We start from the raw sequence: 17,938 nt of genomic DNA, 5'->3' as shown, positions 1-17,938 counted from the left end.
AAAACATTACATAATGGTTTATTAAAATGACGATGTAGGCTATGGTATCATCACAGCAACACGTGAAGAAGAGCACATGCTTTCTCTTAGTATAAGTAGGAAATATTCCACTACGCCAGTATGAAGACTAAGTGGCTCCTTGCTTTTTGAGCCATAGTGGTAATGAGCATGAGCATCAAGTCATGCAAGTAGCTTTTAGCTGAATAGGACTTAGGCCCGCATCCTGCCCTAGTCCTCAATGCAAGGAGGATCAGGGATGCTGACAGATGCTGAGAAATTGCTTTCCAGGAATCCTTGCTGCCAGGGTACATGCTAGTCAACAATGGTGGATGAAGGTTGGGAACAACTTCTACAGAGCTGACCATGCCTTTTGGAAACAGTCAGTTGCTATATCTGGTCCCCTTTCTGATACTCTCTAAACGCTGAGAAGAAATCTTATTCTTCTGCTTCCACAACAGGCTCTCTGTGCAACCTTGCCAGCCCATGAACAACAATAAATAGGATCTATCCCTTAATATTTTTTATACTGTTGGAGTCATAGGGACTAACTTCAGAATGTCTCTAGCAAACTCCTAGAGTGTTTTCACTGCTAAAGTAATTGTTCAGCGTTCCAAAGTATGTTAAATGCACTATGTGGATCATGAAGATGATTCATGCTCCTATTATTGCAACTGTTAGTGTGAATAAAATGTTCGTACTTGTGGTATGAGGTATGCCATAGCAAATAACACAGAGAGAAACACACAATAAAAAAAAGCTATCACCTACTGAATAATGTATAAAAAGTTGTCAGTTCTTTGCAATGGAGAAATAATTTGTGAAACCCTTAATGTATAGTGTACAGGCATTTTATAAAACACAATAGATGGCAGCGACTGCTGTGTATTACATCAGCTTGACACCCACAATAAAAAGTTCAAAATGTGAAAAACTTCTGACTGGGATTTGCTTTCTACACGGATAGCATGTTTCATTGTGTGACTGGATCTAACCTCTAGGCAGCTGAAAGTCTATGGTTCATTTTGTACTATCTCTTGAGCACTCTCCATTACCATTTTTGACTTGCACAAGTAAATGACCGCTTTCCACCATCTACAGAAGTCCTAACTTTTTTTATTTATTTATGTATATTTAATCAGATTCTTGAGATGGTCATGTTCACACAGGTGGGAGGGTGAGCAGCTGCTAAGCTGTTCCACGATCAAGACTCTGTGGGCAGGTTTATATCTGAGCTCCTGTCATCCATCAACTGGCCCTTGTGGGCCTTAGCACCTGTCTCTAACCTGGGAATCAGTAGAGGCTGATATGGTAGCCCCTGAGAACATGCCTGTTTAGAGAGGAGGGGGGGCATAATTAGTTAGTAATTGGAGATTGCAGCAAATCTGCTGCCTTCCCAGTTGTGACTGCTCTGGTGAGAGCGTGATTTTCAGATTGATGGTACCCTTTGCCTGCTGCCAAGTTAATTTCAGAACAGATAGCAGCTCCTGTGCCTGTAGGAAGGAGACTAGTTGGCTCCCTTAGTATCTGCTGGCTCAGTCATATGGAGGAGACTCCACCTGCTCATGGAAATTGACACCCTCCTCATATTTTTTCCTCAGTCCTTGCTATACTGGATGACAATAAGGTTGTGTGGGTGGTAGTGTCGAAGTAGAGATTGTGCTGTCAGGATGGGGGATGTAGTAGAGTTGATGAGGAGCTTATTGTCCAGGGATGACTCAAGCACATCTGAGATACAACCTCCGAGGTCTTCAGAGTCCCACTCAGGGTGTGTGACCTTCTTTCACCTCCCTTAAACTCCAATAATGTGTAAACGGTTGGGGGTTGAATCCTCAGAGGGAAAGCAAGGAGAAAATTACCCAAGTGTCTAGTGTGCTGTGTCAGGGAGCAATGAATGGAGATTCCTGTTAAGTAAGAAGAGTGGAAGCCTGCAAAGTGCCCAGCCAGGGCTTTAGTACAGGAAAAGTCAGTAGCTATTTTTTGTATGTGATCCTGCATCGATACTCACAACTAAAATGATCCCCTCACTTTTTTTGTCTTCATTCGTTTGTGAAGTCCATCAATTAGAGTGTAAGCTCCTCAGAGTAGGGACCTATTTTTTAATGTGCCTTCTGTGGTATGCCTCACACACTGATGGGCACAGTTTAAAAAAAAAATTGATTGGATTGGATATACTTGTGCTTGCTTCATAGGCTTTGCTGCAAGCCAACATGCCAAACGTACTGAATGATTCTGTAGCATCTTTCTAAAGGAGCAGTTAGTAATGTGTGAGGCTTGCTAGTTGCTTTTATATATTTAGACGTTTTGTTTGTTCTAGACAAAAATACATACAAGGACCAAAACAGAATTAAAAAGCCCAAAGTTGGGCTCAAGTGAGAAGACATGTAAGGTTTGCTATTTTTGTATTCTAATTAGAGAAATTAGTTTACCAACTGTCAAAATGATCCATTTGATATTTAAAAATCAGAGACTACTTTACAGAGATGCTTTAAGGGCAATTAAAAACATGTGCAGATATTCTTAATAGTGACCATTTGCCTTTAAGTAATCAGCAACAATTCCTTGGAGAAGTTAAACATGAATCTCCCTTTTTTTATAGCATGCAAAAGGCTCGTTGCAATTACTAAATATATATTCTCAAAAATGTACAGTATGTAAAAACTGTTAGAATTGCTTATCTGTCAGTTATGTCTGTTAGTGATCACTATGCATAGTGAGAGCATGAAAAGAAATACAGAAAAATAAAAATTGGTTAATCAAATTAAAGTATGCATTTTTTCACTGATTCAAAATTACTAAAAATCAAAATACACTCCCATTTATCCAGATGACCCAGGGGACAGAGGTGACTCTAGCCCATTGGGGGCCCAAAGCAGAAATGCCCCCCGCCCAACACAAACTAAAAAAGCAAATAGAGGGCTCCCTTGAGCTGCTCAGGACCCTAAGCAATTGCTTATTTCTGCTTATGCTTGGAGCCAGCTCTGCTGGGCAATATCCAAAACTTTCAGATAATTGGGCATTTGGATAAATGGAAGTGTTATTAACTAACCTAGGACTACATGGGGGGGGGGGGGGGGCACTGTGTGGATTTGGATAAATAGTATTTTCAGATAACTGGAATTATAGTATACTACCTTCTGTTTGGATGCACAGCTGAAGGCAAGCCCAGTTGTTCCCTGTGAAACAATAATATTTTTGGTTCTCCCTCTTAATATAAACATTTTAAAAAATCTGTATGAACATAAAGCCACAATCTGCTTTCAGAGACACATGTGCAATTCCTATAGACTTCATTAGGAGTCAGTGGGAGAGGTGTGAGACTTGAGGGGGGGAGGGGGCAAAATTTGGTCCCCAAATGCTTATCTAAATCTATATTCAGCCAGATAAAGAAGGTGAGTTGGTAATACCTTTTCAGGGAAAGCACCATTTAATTGATAACTCATCGTTTTAACTAAATCTTCAATAACTAATTTTGAAATTAAGAACTTCCTCTGCATTCCGGATGGTGTATGCTTAATGAATGGTATCTGGTAAAGCTTTGGTAAGAATTAGGCTATTGTCTTTGCCAGGGGAGGACCTCTCAGTGTAGTTCTAACACCTTTAACGCTACAGTGTTTCTGGGATTGGTCTGGCTTCTTAGATATTTATGGTGCTCTTTGGCAAGTTTCCCTCATGAGTTGTTTCTGCTAGAGACAAATGGAACATAAACCCTGACCCTTTCTGGAAACTAGAACTTCCAGTGCTAGCTACCTTGGGGATGTGAATCTTCCTGGGAGATGTGGTCTCTGTGGATCTTGCTGGGAGATTTGAAGTTGAGAGATTGGTCCATTTTCTTGAACAATCATCAGTGAGCTACAAATTAATCCAGAGCCTTTAAATTCAAAAAGTCTACCCACCCAACTCTTCTTCAGTGTACACAATTCTCAGGCAGAGATTGGAGAAGCTACCATTGTTTATGGCACTGTGGCACAGTACAAATATTGCATTTTGAGTTTTGTAATGATAAACTACATATTCAGAGAAAAATGCCAGTTTATTCTATGGACTCCTTTTAATATCTCCCAGAAAGCTATAAATAAGTGTCATCGCTAATAATTATATATTGCCTACAAAGTAATCCACAGTTATGCCCACTATTTTGATATAAACTGAAATCAGAAGCTCATATTAAGAGCGAACTCTCCAACAAATGATCATGTCAGCAACAGAGCTATTTTGTAAACTTGTCCTGTAAACAAAGCTGTAAATTGTGAATTACCTCTTATTCAAATTATTCCATACATGTGTATGAAAGACTTCTATTAATTTTAATGGGAGCTGGATCGTCAGTGACCTTCATGCATTTAAAAATAATTAACTAGTGAATTTAGGCTGTGAGTTACCCATATTCAAATTAATAAGTACAAGTCACAGTTCAAGCCAGGGCTCTTTCTATCTAATCTCTTTCATGTTAATTGAGAGAAAGTTATTCCCCACTTGGATGCTTTTACTGTGTGTCTTTTTAAATTTTAAAACAATACATGGGAAATCCTATTTATGTGCAAACATAGCTGCACGTTGGCTAACACACACATCATAGACCGGTCCTTCTTTGATATCAAAAGTGTGTATTAGGTATTGAAAGGGAATCCTCCTGATCCCCCTTCTCTTGTGATTCTTATTTCACTCAGGTCCTAGAGAGTCCTTTTGACATTTTCACCTATTCATTGAGGCTCTCCATTGTGGCGGCCACCTTCTAGCTGTAGTCACCATCTCCTTTAAAAAGCCCCAACTCTGAGGGCTGCATTCCTATGTAATGAACATTTTTACCAATCTGCTTAAATGTTTTTCTTCATTCATTCTTTTTCTAGTCATTTCCATCTCTATTGCAGGTACCCACAAAACTAGGCACATCAAACCCACAGGGCTTTTAAGTCTATTAAACTTACGGGCTGAAGAAATTCTTTATCTTGCTTTACAAAAAACAAAACAAAAAAACCCTGCCTTGCCATTTACACCATTTACCAAAAGCTTAAAGCATTTAAGGTTTTAATATCTCCCATTCTGCTTCATTATTCTCAGTCCCTCATGCATGCTACATCATCAGATGTCCTTACTCTGATGCCACTTCATACATTAACAAGAGCCCTAAAATAGAATTTGAAGGTTTTCTCTTTATTTTAGTTAGGTTTAAGATGTGTGAGGTAACATTAGAAAAAAAAAATCTTACTATGTTTCACTTTCCCTTAGGCTTTTAAGGTAAATTCCAGTGTTGCAAATGTTTTGTAACCAGTTTCATTATTAGACATTCTCTTGTATCTTGAGGCAGTGAGACAGGGTAGCTGACTGGCCTATATGATGATGTTGTGTTTTTGTCCCTTCACATCTGGAGAGTATTTCCCCCCTTTCATTTCCCAGTAGGTATTTCTAAATAGCTTGTACAGCAGTTAAAACAGCAGGGTGGTTTTCTGGTAAGTATTGATCCTGTTCTAAGGATTAGCAATGCAGAGTCCTTAAAGTGACTATAAGAAAATGCTATTTTTACACTCAACAAAATGCTTGTTGTGCATTCAGAGTCTTATCTGCTGACTTGAATGACAAAAATGTCTCTTTTTACAGCTTTTTTTCCCCCTCCTGTTAGAATTGCAGAGCCAATGCTGAGGTAGAATACCTTTTTAGGGAAATTTGTTAATTGATAACAAATCTGCTTCAACTAAATCTTCTTCCATAACCAGTTTTAAAATTAAGAGCCCTCTTCGGCCTTCTGGATGGCATATATATAATGAGCAGTCTCCAGTAAGCTTTAGTAAGAGTTAGGCTAATGTCTTTGCCAGGTCAGGACCTCTCAGTATAGTTCTAACCCCACTTCTGCATTCCATCCTACTGAGCACCTGCTTAACTTTAGACATGTACCGTAGTCCCATTAACAAACATAAGTACATAGCTGAATAGGTATGGACTTAAACATGTGCTTAAATGCTTTGCTGATTTGGGATTTGTAGCTGGTGGTATTTGTACAATTGGGCTCTATGACAGAGTGGACCAGATTCTTTTCCAACTCGTGCATTATCAAGTAAATTGTTTACTAAGGCCCAGTCTACAGGTAAAGTTGCACTGTTGATTTTAAAACTGATGTAGCTAAAACGGTGAAACTTTGGCTGCAGACACTCTTCGACTGTTTTAAACCTGGCTGTTCGGCTTGCAGAGGTGCAAGCTAAACTGACATAAACCGGATTTAAATCTTTGAGTGTCCACACAAAGGTACTCTTAACTTGGTTTAATAGTGGCTTATTTTGGTTCATCTTAAACCCGTTCCTAACTGACTTAAGATAAACCAAAATAAGCCAATATTAAACCAAAATAAGTGTCTACATTAGGGTTTGTACCAGTACAACTGAACTCGTTTAATTAAACCACTGCAAGTTTGTGCAGACGAGGCTTAAATTGAACTTAAATTGTTTTAAGTTACAAAACTGCAATTTCTCTGTGTAGACAAGTGCTAAATTCTAATGAGTTATATATGTGCAAGCACACTGAATAATAATACCAACTTGGTGCTTAAAACTGAAGGGCATGGTGATCAGAGGAACTCTGCAAATCTTTTAAAAGTGCGGTTCCAACATGATCATGGATCTGTAAAAAAAAAAAAAAAAAAAAAGGCATTATGGGGAATCCAGACTTCTCTCCTGCTGATTTCCATGACAGAGCTGCTCAGTTTACAGGTTAAAACAAGTTTTATTTCTCTGCCAGCTCTGACAACTCGACCAAGGCTGTGAGAGCCATGCTAGTTCATTCCTTGATTTTTGACACACGAGGCTACTTTGAAATCCTTTGTAAATATCTTTTAACTTACCGGTTGCTAATAAAATAAGATGATGCAGTTTATTTTGTAATCTGTGCATTAACCCACATGCCAGATAGTTTTCTAAAACACTACTCAAAACCAGTTACTGCGCATATGCACTGTCCAACTTTTAAAACTTGAATCCATCGTCACTTAATTCTTTAACACCTGGTGATTTAGACTGTCTTTGAGTAATTGCTTGTCACATTACATTTTTTATTCAAGACCATAAGGGTTTCTAATGGAGCCCTAACATAACTTTATAGCACCTGAAATGGCCATAGTCTAATATTATGGGAATGAAAATCTGAAACCTCACACTCTCTTTTATGTTATATGTTTTATACCATATTACTAAAAGATGAGCTGATTGTGAGGAATGAATACTGTCTGCCTGTTTCTTTCAAAATAGGAAGAATATTCTTCGGTTTTTGGATGCTGAAAGAGATGTCTCAGTGGTCAAAAGCAGCTTCAAGCCAGGAGACGTAATTCACTATGTGCTAGACAGACGTCGCACCCTGAACATTTCTCAGGATTTGCATAGCCTCCTTCCTGAAGTTTCACCAATGAAGAACCGTCGGTTTAAAACATGTGCAGTTGTGGGCAATTCTGGCATCCTCCTGGACAGTGAATGTGGAAAGGAGATTGACAGCCATGACTTTGTAATAAGGTGAGCTTTCATCTGCAGCTGGGGATTATAGCCTGCTGTCTGTCACTTTCGGGGGGAGGGAATGGCAGAAATGCTTTAACCTGAGAGATCAATTTCCGGGATTATTTGGAATTACTGAGTAATTTATCTGAAGTGATATTTTCACTGTGTGATGCCTCAATTTTAAATACATTTTGGTATGGAAAAAATAAGATTACTTCTATATTGAAAATGAGAGGTGTGCACATTAGGAGGTAAAAGACAGATTCATATTACTTGTTGCTTGTGTTTGTTCATTTGTTTTATTCCAGATAAAATCATTACTCTGGCAGAAGAGTTGGTCCTATAAATGGAAAATTGTTCTTTTTCCAAAATTTCTTCCTGTCTCTTGGCCAGTAGATGTGGCCTAGCAGTAAACTACTCAATTACTTTATATACAGTAGTGGGGGGCAAAATTTCATTGTGATGCATTGGAATTTAGTCAGATGCTTTCTGGTAAGGTAACTGAAAGCCACACATCTCTCTCACTGCACATTGCACTGAAAATATATCCCTACAGCATGTACAAAAAGTTTATTTTCTTGAGTGTAGATACTCAAACATGTTCAACCGCCACAAAATTTTGTCTTAGGACTTCACAGATCAATGGCAAATTAAGAGCAGTTACTGGCTCCATTTGACAAGCTGTCATTATATGAACATACATAGATAAATTTAAACAAAAAAGATAGTCTGTGCTTTTTAGGCAAAGTCTCCATTGGTATGGAACCAGGAGGGTGAAATGATGGTGATAAAGAATTATTATATATGTAGGGTTAGCTCACATCACTGCTCCTGTTCTTGTTTTTCCTTTTCTATCTTGTACAAAACTGGTGGTCAAAGAAACTTGAAAAGGACGGGGTCTGTGAAAGGAAAAATTATAGTTCTTTTCTTTTCATAAGCCTGGGAGTTTCAAAAGCTTTCAGTGGAGGTTGGACATTTAACTCCCTTAGGCAGCTTTGAAATGCAAGCTAAAGAAATACATCACCCTTTTCCTAGTAGTCACAATTGGCAGGAATTATTGAGTAGTATTTTCTTCAAAGGCAAGATTTTAGGCTTGAATAGGGAAACGCAGCAAGTTTTTTAGAAAGACTTAAGAAAACCTCATTAGTATATTGGACAATGTAAAATACATTTCATCGTTCTTCATCACAGCTAGATATCCCATTTTATGATGATCTGCAAAAAGAGCACTTTTCCAAAGATGCTAATAAAAATGGATACAGATCCTTTGGATTCTATTATGGAAAAATGCTGCATGTCATTTAGGGTTGCCAAAGACATTAGATAGTCCTGCACCTTGCTAACTGAAGGGCCTGCCTTTTTTGTTTTGGACAGTGACACTGCAGAAAGCTGGGAGGACAGAGACAAGAAAATTATCAAGAGTTGGAAGCTATATTATAATGTCTGTCTTCATATTCCATTCTGTCCTACAACACGTGACCCAAACACTGCACATACAGATATAGGAGCTATATTTTATTTTGGAATTATTTCAGTGACTGGCCAGAGACTGCCCTTTCCTTTTCCATGAGTGTTCGACTTGTACTGAGAACGCTTTGATTCTGCCAAGTTGGAACTCCTGCTTATAGCCAAGAGAGTTCATTATAAACAGTCCATTGCCTAACTGCACTTAGCCTGTAGCTTCTTTGTTGATGTTATGCCCTCTTGCAGTTTTAATGTGTTTGACTTGACAAGCTGCATAATGATGCAGATACCAGACTTTCTGCAGGAAGTTCTTCTATGTGAAAGCAAACTCGTGATTGTCCCTCAAAAAGGCCTGGATTCAGCAAAGTACCTAAGCATATATTTAACTTTAATTGTGTGCTTAATTCCTATTGAAGTCAAATAACTCATCGCTAAGACCTCCTGTGCCTATCCCCAAAACACATCTTTTCTAGTAGTGAAACCAGAGAATGAGCTCTAATATTAATTTTGAACTAACAAAGAATTTGAGCTCTATGGAATAAAGATAAAGTACGTTTGCAAAGGTTTAATCTACAGAAATTAGCCTGTGAATAAAAGGAAAATGATAAAGCTCAGTATGAACATCAGGAAGCAAAACCTGCAATTTAGATTGAAGGCACATGTATCACTTCAATGCAGTCCCATCACATCAGAGGAACTAGCCATAATAATCAATATTCCTAGTATTCCAGAATATGGTCAGATTAGCCAAGAGTGAATCCTTCATATGAACAAGAGGCAAGGAAGTGAGTGTGTGACTTTGGAGTATGTATGGTACAGAGATTTTATTCACTGGTCAGACCTTAAAACTCTTCAGAAGTGCACAGAACGTGTATGGCTAAACTGCATTCCGAGACCTTTCACTGCTTAAAGTATGTAGTAAGGAAGTCCTTTAGGAATTATGGGAGAAGAATGAATATATCTTTTTGCTAGAAGGAGGAGAGAAAGGAACCTAATAAAAGTAAACCGCACTCTATGCTTCCTTCATGCTGGATAATTGTATTGCTGTAAGGGCTCAGGTATGAACTCCATGAACTGACTTTGCTGCTGCTTTTGGTTGATGTCTCTGAAAATAAAATATACACATCTTATTCACCACGCTTCTTTGCTTTTCTGAAAAAGCAGTTGTATAGGCTATATTGGACTCACAATTGACCATACAAACTAATGAAGAAAGCTTCTGTAGACTCTAACATTTTTGTGTAGTATAAGCAAACAATTTTAGAGAGATACTTACATTGGTTTGGTAAAACTAAATAATATTCTGTTAATTTTGGTAATACTGTGTTTTCCTCTTAAGAGATTCATGAAAGGAAATACATAACAAAAAGTATGTATGTGATTTATTAGAACAGGAGTATCTTGATCACACTACCCCTAGTATCCGTGGTCTTCTTAATTTGATGGTGGCAGCGATAGTGAAAATGAGACCAGAGTCTGAAGATAAGGAAGGTACTTCAGACATTGTACAGTATTTGAATTGTGATACAGTAAATCCAGCAATCTTGCATTACAGTATGATGGAATTGGATACTACATTAAGGTAACCTGAAAATATTAATAACCAATGAAATGACTTGGACACCCTAAAAGCATTATCAAGTGTAGAAGGAAGCATTCACTATGTAGCTTATTTAAATTTTATAGTGTCATATCTCTAAGGTAATCATCCAAGGTCATTAATAACTGGCCCCCTTTCTGTGAAACATCAGTGTGCTGTAGGCTGATGTGTCAGACCTATCATAGTCCCTTGGAGCATGCAGCTAGCTCAAGGAGAAAATAACTAGGTTGTGTTTAAAATGTTTCGTAAGCCAGATTTTTTAAAAATAGGTACCTAATAAAGAGAGACAGTGTATGCATACATGGGAACAAACAGGTAATTGTGCTAGTAAATTACAGTTGCATGAATGCAATTATCACTCCTCTTTACAGAGTGCTAAAAATATATATGTAAACACACAACTGTATTTGCAAATGCAGTTGTATGTTTTGTCAGTGTAACTATCTATTTTTACCATATTTAGGGCACATCTTAAGCAGCTATTTTTGAGGTAAAGCATAACTCTACATATGCACAGGACTTGATTCTTTTCATGCACCAGTGTAAATCAGGAGTAACTTCTTTTCAGGGGCCAGATCTTCTGCTGGAGTAAAGTGGCTGAGCTCTGTCAAGTTCAGTAAAGCTACAACAGCTTAAGCATCAGAAGGTCTGACCCAGCTGAGTTAACTTAGTGAGAGAGGAGAATCAGGCCTCTCTTCTCTTAAAATGGTACTGATTGCAAATTGTTTTCTCTTCAGATTCTTTCCTCGTCACCTTTTAAAGCTAGGTGTATCCAAGTAAATGAGCCCTGATCCCTGCATCCACAGTACTGATGTGGTAAATCACAGCATGTAGCATTTCTGTATGATACCATGAAAAGGTTCCTTAACTCCAAGAACACCTGTCACTCTATGAAAGGAATCAGTGCTGTAAAAAAATAAAATACACTGATTACTTGCAGGCTGCTGAGAAGTGGCCTGGCTCAACTTGCTGCTGTTCTGTAGTTCTCTAGCTGTTGAATCAGACAGATATAAGATGGTGTTCTTGTCTAAGATTAAAACAGGTCAGGCTTGTTCCTCCACTGAGGATGTTTTCTAAACAATATTTCTACTGCTGTTGCTCTCAGGAAAAAAAAAATACACTTGCAGTAAGATTCAGTAGATCTCTGCAGCTCTAAGGATTCCTTTCCTTTGTCTGCATAGTATGATTGTGCTTTTTCTTTGAAGATAAGTTGCAAGGATTTAGACAACCAAACAGACAATAGCCATAGGACTACATGTGCTGAATGCCCCCAAATGACGAGGGTGAAATAGGCATTCAGGACACAAACGATTTTAACCTTAACCATTTTTCTGACCAGCTCTCACTGTCCGAGTTTTTCAAGCATGAACTCTGCTAGTGATGTTACACCCACTAAAGAGTATAGAGCTAACCTTAGTAGGGCAAGCAAGTGGCAATTTTTTTTTGTTTATATGGTGGTTTTAAGACCTTTGTTTAAAAATATACAATTTTATATTTTTAGACATATATTGTAAGATAATTGTAATGTTTCCAGGTATCAAAAAAGAGCCACTTGTGTACGTGCCAAGAAATGAGTTCAGGATTCTGATTTTTCCTATAACAGCTCGTGATTTCATGAGCGCACACAAAAATTCAGTTTACTTTTAAGAACGCTGAGGATTTAAGAAAAACAGCTTTGTTTTGTCCACAGGACTTACGGATTCTGATATTCACTCAGGAAACCTTTGCACTGTCACAATAAACTATCTGCAGCTACACTGCAAAGTAAGGACCAGATTCTGCCTGCCTTACTGACACTGAGTAGCAACTTACTCCACAAAGAATCCAGACCTAAATATATTAGTGTGGGCTAGATGGAGCATTTAGGCTTATCCTTGAGTAAGGGGCAACGCCTACTCCTCTGCTTTAAGAGCAGCTCTGTGAGGAAATTGTAACTTGCCTGCTCCCATCTTCTTTGGTGAGGGGAGTAAGTTGTGAAGTGTCATCTGAGATAATGGTAATTACGACATGTGTATTAAGCAAATTGTTGTGCATAAAGCTACCAAATATTAATTTTGATAATAAACGTTCCATGGAGATGTCGGCTGAGCAGAGAAGGATTTTTTTTCAGTCTATCCCATGACCTTGACTCCCTCACAGCTCTTCAAAACTGTCCACGTAGTAAACATTTAATCAGTCTTGGGGTTCTGTCGCATCTTAAGTTACATTTTACCAGAATACTGTATTTATGCATATATGATGCAGTCCTTACTTGCACAAGTAGTTCCATTGGCTTTATATAGGAAAATGATGCATCTCTTGCAGAGATGGACAATAGACTTTCGGGCAAGTGTCTTTCATGTGAGTAAGGGTTTGTAGGATCACTCTGCATGTATGGTCAAAAACAATCTCTCTGTCTGTCTCCTAGAGATGTATGGACATACAACTTTTGTGCCTATTTAAAGTATTTCTAGTCTATAGACTAGATATGTCTTGAATAAAATGCCAAAATATGAGTCCCTACTTTTTTGAGAATCATTGCCTAAATTGAGAGATGTACAAAGTGCCTGTCCAGGTCTGAATGGAGCTAATTCCGAAGAGTTTTGGTGGGCGGGAACACATTGTACTCATTCAGAAAATTTCTTTAGGTTTCTGCCAGCCATTTATTCCAGAACATAATCAGATCCCCTTCCAGTTTGCCCAGGATATGGAAGTAATTACTTCGTAATCTTGTCCACTTTCTGCACAGTCACGCTTTTACAAATAGCCTCATTGAAGTAGTGAGGTGTCACCAATTGAGCCTCATTTGGTGTAGTTTAATTTCAGTTTCCCCCAAATGACCCACAGCAGATTCTTTTGTTTTTATGTTGGTTCATGATGATTTCTGGACAGAAATCCAGCATTTTGAGTAGAATACTGTTAATCATGGCTCCCTGGAAGGCCTCCAGTGAAGCCTAGAAGTAAGGGCTACCATCTTGTCTGTGTACTTGGAAAAGTCCTTTTTGCTCATGTTTTTGTGTTTTAGTGATGTGATGTTATCTCCCTCCCCCCCCCCCCCCATGGCAGGGAAGGTGAAACTTTTTTTATCTCAAAGGGTTTGACGAGCTTTTGATGAGCTGCTTTCAGTAGGCCAGCTAGTCCCACCAATGTTTGCCTTCCTTCCCCTCATTCATATACCCTCCCCATCTGCAGACCAGACCCATGTCTTTCCCAGAGAGAGTGCTGTGACAGCACTGCTCAAACTTCATCCAGGCAGCTGGGGGTTCAGGAGGTGATTTTTCCTTTTTCTTCCCTCTGTAAAATAAAAATCCCAACAAATGTGTAGTACAGTGCTCTCCTGGCTTCACAAAGCTGCTGCTGCTGCTTCAGCAAAAATAGTTCTGTCTCAGGGACACATGTCTTCTGTGTTCCTGAAGCAGGTCTAGTGGGGCAGCTTTAGATGGATTTTGGCAGGAGATGAGTGGTTTCATATTACTACAGGCTGTGTAGCTCACTGGATGAAAAAGTGCACGTTCCCGTGCTAAACATTAATAAAACCCTAAAATCTATACAAATAAGTTACTTTTACTAACAAAAAAAACAGTGTGTGGTTTAGGAGATTCTGGGACATGAAGCCTTTAAACCTGTAGGTTGCCATTGTGAATCAGATCCAAGTAGATCATGGCTAAAGTCCCACTATTGTAAGTCGATCTGAGTGGACAGCCCTGAGCCCATTGAAATTAAGGGTCTGCACAGATCAGCTTGTAGGATCAGGGCCCAGATTTTGACCAGCTGACAACTGTGCTGGTTCTCTATGAGATGAGTTGAATATCTCAGTCAATTTTACTAGAATGTGTTTGAATGTGTCAATTGATTTAAAAAACAAAGATGTGAACTACAAGAAGCAAAGGGCCATGTCTTCAGTGCTTTTCAGGTTGCAATATGAAGTGTGCAAACTTGGGGAAACATCAAAACATGAATTTAAGTCATTTAAAGGATCACTGCATACCAGTGATTTGAAATGAGTGAGTCATTCACATTTCTGCCAGTTGAGAAAGGGGAGGGAGGAAGAAAGGAGGGAATTGGGGAGTCACTTTCAGCCTTTTGGAAACATGAACTGTAATATTTTTTTTAAATCTGTCGTTATGAATGAGGGTGGTGTGGGGGCGTGTATGGTGGGGGGATGGGAGCGGGGGTTTGAGTCCTTTCCATGTTGGGGGAAGGAGTCTGGCTATCTTTTTAACCTGTACTTTGAATGTCTTATTGAACTTGTCTGAATCTGATTTAACGTGTATGACAATCCCCAAACATACCATTTCCGCATTCGTATGGCTTAATTTCCTGTTGTGCACTGGAGAAGTGAAATGGCCCCTGGTGTAAATTTAAAGCAGTCTCTAGCTGCTCAAAGTAATGGCAACCCATCTTGGGCTGCAGTGCTGCCCAGAATCCTCACAGTACCAGTATGGGCACACTCCTGATTTGTCTCTAGTCATGTCCTCAGCATGCCCTCTATGCCAGGACTAATGGGGGGTGAGGGGAGCAGTATATACCTGCCCTACATTGTACCTGTACCAGGGGAATGTTTTCATGGTCACTTGTGTGTGGCTCCTTTACAGCAGTTGTATACCTCCAGAACGGTGGATGGAATCTTTCTCAATTTTCAGAGAAATTCTTTAAATTTAGGGAAAAGGGATACCTTAATAAAGTTACCTACTGTACATTTTCATACCTCATTCTAATATATTATTATATTTACTAACCAGCAGATGTTTGTCTTGTATTTTTTTTTGTTTGTGTAGCTTCACTGGGAGTGATACCTAAAAGTTAGAGGAACCTACTCTTAGTGGTTAAACCACTTATATCTCTCATAACAGACAGGTTATATTTCCCATATATCATCTAATACAAAACCCTTTTAACCATAGTACTCTACAAAGAATAAAATTCAACACAAAAGCCACCCAGGAAGCCAAATAAAAATGAGAAATCCAATTTCTCTGTAAATCTCCCCAAACAAAAATTCTGCAATCTTCATGAAACAATTTTCTGCTTCTGTAATCCAGTAGGTTCCCCAGTTTTGTACTTCTGAGGTTTCTGGTCAGATGAAATTACATTGAAACAGTATTGAAAAATGTTAAGAACTTCTTATTTCTCTTCTAAATCTCCAAACTCCTACCCTAATCTTTTTTTTTTCCCATGAGGGAAAAATATCTGACTTCCCCCAAAAAAGGGAAACAGTCACAACACTTTATCCCTTCTGTCTCCACTGAACTCTACATGCTGCTAATATACTATGTTGCAGAACTCTACTTAAGGTGTGGTAGTAGTCTCAAAATTGTGTCTGTAAAAACAGCATTTTCGGGTTTTATGTTAATTGTCTCAAAGATTTTTAGTGCAAAAGTGCACAGTTTAGAAGTATAAACATATTTGCAATTGCTCTTTCTGCTGTCCCTTCTTTCTAGGAAGCAGATGGATCTTTGTTGCCCACAGGGTGGATTTGATTTAAATCAAATTTAAATTGCTAGTTAGGAAGATTTGATTTAACCATGGATTTCTACATAACCATGGATTTCTACATAACAACACCTTTTACAACTTTAATACATGTTCTTCACAACTCGGAGATAGACACAGGTATCGTTTTTAGAAGTTACACTCTACACATTTTTAAAGTGATTTTTGAAAACTTTTCAGAGTAGTTTTACAGCTATATCAGAAAATGAATGATTGTTTGATTATTTTTTTCATTTACCAAAGGTAAATGAAGCAAATAGTTCACCTCCCAATGACTTCATAAATATCTCTAATTCAACAGGGTAATCATTAATATTTGGAGGATTTTCTTGCCATGCTGTATTAGGAGGAGAACATCACCAGACAGACATTTAAATTGTTTTATTTAACTAAAACAACAATGTTATGTATTCTGGATTTTTTTCTTCAATAGCAACCATAATAGTTTAACAAAACAAGTGTATGAATTTTTGAATTTAAACATAATGTTTGATTTTGTTAATTGTTTTTTTAACTACAATAGTTAAATGAAATATTAAAAAAAATTAAATCTACTACGTCAGCCAGATCAATACAAGAAACTTAAAATATTGGCTTCTGCAGCTAATTCTGTCATCTCCACCTTTATTTTCCTGTTTGTTCATAATATGGAAAAGAAAAACAAGCTTTCCTGCTTTTTTAGGTCCCAAACGATTTCTCAATTTGGAATGAATTAGTCCAAAGGAAGAAAATTTTCTTTCTGCACCGGCAGAAGAAACTACTGCTGTTAAAAGTGAGATTATCACTTCAACAGTGTCTGAATCCCAGTGCTTAAGTGACTTCCGCCAGTTCACTGGTGTGACTTTCTTTAAAACATCACCAGCAAACATATATTTCTTGAATGGTTCTTATTCCCAAACTGGGAGATCTCTTTTACGGCCCGCTACAATTATAGGCTTTCCCTTCTAGTGAGAGAATGGTATGGTAGATCTTAAATCAATGAAGGCTACACTCAGAAAGACCTCAAGACTTCTGGAATATGCTGCTCAAACAGTTTCACTTTGGTTTCTACTGCCTGTCCCTCCCTTCTCACATTTATCTCCAGACTTCTCCTTGTCTGGATCTATTCCACGCCCAACTATCTTCTATTCCTTGAACTTTCTGAAACTTTGCTCTTTTAGAGAGAGGTAAGGGATTGACTGTGTACACAAATTTGCAAAGGGACGATAGGGTTGAGGTCCGTTATTTCTCACCTCTAGATATTTATTTAAAACATTTTTGCTGTTAACAAGCATGTTATCTCTGGAGACAGAAATGCACAGTTTGAGAACTGGAAAACTAAGCATCTGATGGTATCTTCTAGACTCAGCACTGAGTCCCCCTGGGTAGATAGAAAGATTAATTTAAATAATCTATACAGAAGCCCCTTGAACCGGATAAGATTGGGTCCCTAGTCCATGAACTATTGGAACTCATTTACAAAACTTTTCTTAAACATTACATGAATATATTGTCTCATACTATAGAATTAGAATTTATAATCCCTATTCCATGATGATATCTTTGAGCTATAATGTATCTTAATTAAAACTATCTTTAGATTGCTTTTTTCCCCCTTCAAAGCATTTTATTAAAAAAATCAGATTTTTTTTTAAATAATTGATTTTTATCCACCCTGGTTGCACATCAGCATTGTCAGTAAGAAAGATTATGCTAGTCAAATTAGGCCCTCAGTTTTCCAGTGTTCATTGTCTTTAAATTATTCCATTAGGCCTGGTCTACACTACAGCATTAGGTTGATTTTAAGGCAGTTTATGTTGACCTAATTATGTCAGTGTACATACTACAGCCTTACTTCTGCCATTGTAAGTACCCTGCTACACTGACATAGTAGCTCTATGAGAGGCATAGGGATTATGTGGATGTAGTTAGGGTGATGCTGTAGACACAG

General features: G+C 38.1%; 1 protein-coding gene across 1 annotated transcript in view; it reads left to right on the top strand.

Moving 5' to 3' along the window:
- ST8SIA4 (ST8 alpha-N-acetyl-neuraminide alpha-2,8-sialyltransferase 4) overlaps nt 1-17,938 on the top strand; it is an 86,709-nt gene that overhangs the window by 9,957 nt on the left and 58,814 nt on the right. Inside the window, exon 3 of the mRNA XM_048851410.2 lies at nt 7,233-7,490. Within this exon, the coding sequence (XP_048707367.1) occupies nt 7,233-7,490 (258 nt within the window). The remainder of the gene's footprint in view (nt 1-7,232; nt 7,491-17,938) is intronic.

This window comes from Caretta caretta, chromosome 5 (assembly GCF_965140235.1).
Source record: "Caretta caretta isolate rCarCar2 chromosome 5, rCarCar1.hap1, whole genome shotgun sequence".
Lineage (NCBI taxonomy): Eukaryota > Metazoa > Chordata > Testudines > Cheloniidae > Caretta > Caretta caretta.
This window is presented reverse-complemented; position numbering and strand designations above follow the sequence as displayed.